This window comes from Orycteropus afer, unplaced genomic scaffold (assembly GCF_000298275.1).
Source record: "Orycteropus afer afer isolate SDZICR_OR568_19922 unplaced genomic scaffold, OryAfe1.0 scaffold00127, whole genome shotgun sequence".
Classification (NCBI taxonomy): Eukaryota; Metazoa; Chordata; class Mammalia; order Tubulidentata; family Orycteropodidae; genus Orycteropus; species Orycteropus afer.
The window spans coordinates 3,027,358-3,028,956 of NW_006921714.1; the positions used below are offsets into that span (position 1 = coordinate 3,027,358).

The 1,599-nt window shown below is 44.0% G+C and overlaps 1 protein-coding gene across 1 annotated transcript in view; it reads left to right on the plus strand.

The window, feature by feature from the left end:
* Positions 1-1,599, plus strand: part of DGLUCY (D-glutamate cyclase) — a 63,506-nt gene that overhangs the window by 8,032 nt on the left and 53,875 nt on the right. Inside the window, 1 exon segment of the mRNA XM_007944533.1 lies at positions 437-559. Coding sequence (XP_007942724.1) covers positions 437-559 — 123 coding nt within the window.

Consider the following 1,599-nt stretch of genomic DNA (forward strand, 5'->3'; position numbering starts at 1 on the left):
GTCTCATCATGGGGAATAACTACCACCAGCTGCCCAGCCACTCAACCAGGCCCAGTCAAACTGACACACAAACATAACTACTGCAGTAGAATCCGTATTTGTTGCCTTCATCATGTGGAGATGATCTCATGTGTACCCAACAGCAAGTGTCTTCTCAGTTGTTACATCATTGTTGGGAATACGTTGATCCAATACATTCTTTGCAGTGCCTAAGATTCCGTGTTCTGAGACTCAAACACCCAGACATCAAGTGACCTGGAATGTTAACATCTCGATTCCTTTCCTCCTTCTCCTCCATCTCAAATACCATTTAAAGTTATCTTGCGGCTAGTGTTCCTTATGGAGAAGGAACCATACATGTCTATTCAACATCTACCTGCATGGTACCTGCCAGGGCAGGACTCAGCTGAATTACACTTTCTTTATCCATCTGCAGACCTGCTGAGAATCAAAAATCTTTCCCAACCTGACCACGGGGACACTGTGGTGTGCCAGCTGGGGGATGTCCCAGTGTTTTGGCCTTCTCAGCTGACCAGTCTGGAAGCTGTCAGAAGCTGCAGTAGGTTTGAGGTTGTGGTGGTCAGGCAATTCCTTTGACCTCAAGTGGGCTCTAATGATTCTTAAAAGCATGGGTTTACAGTACATTATCAGGGCAGACCAGTCCCTGGAGAAGGTCAGGATGTTTAACAAAGTTGAAGATCAGCAGAAATAAAAGGAAGACCCTCAAGGAGATGGATTGACCCAGTGGCCACAGCCATGAGCTCAAAACAGTACAGTGATTGTGAGGACGACACGGGACCTGGCAGGTTTTCATTCTGTTGTTCATACTGTGAGTAGAAACCAACTTGACAGTATCTAACAGCAACTACAACAGTAAAACAGTTACAAAATAAATAAAATAAAGTAATAAAACAAAATCCATAGGCCTACAGCCAACAGCTAAGCTTTCTCTGGCTTCCTTATTGACCCCTAGGTCTTGGTCTTCTCACCAAAGCAACATGTCTTTCATCTCAAGCACACTTTGATTAAACATATTTCTCTCTCCTAAAGCCTTACAGTCTATCCTAACAGAAAGGCCGAGTTTGGCCTGACTTTGGCAGACATTTTGAAGGATGGTGTGGCTTTAACCCTTTCATGACCCAGTTATTTTCTGCTTTGAACATTCTGTTGATACCATATGTTTTCAATAACAGAAGACAAGCTTAAATCAAGGAAAAACAATTTTTTGAGGCAATATGGATTTTGATATTGTTATTTGGGACATACATGTCCCAAGTAGACTCCAATGGTAGGTGTTCTGATTACCTAGTGCCGCTCTGACAAGAATATACCACAAATGGGATGGCCTTAACAAACAGGAGTTTATTCCTACAATTTGGAGGCTTTCAGTCCAAGTTCAAAGTGCCAAGCTCTAGGGACTGGATGAAAGCCCCTCAACCTTTCCCTGCTCCCAGCCCACTAGAGCTAAAGGCGTTTCTTCACTCAGACAGCTGCTGGCTACTGAGGCTGAGAAGCCCCAAGGTTGACAAGGAAAAAGGCACAGTCCCGATGTTACCAAACCACACAGCAGGCCATTAACTTAAGTCCATTGTAAGTCCC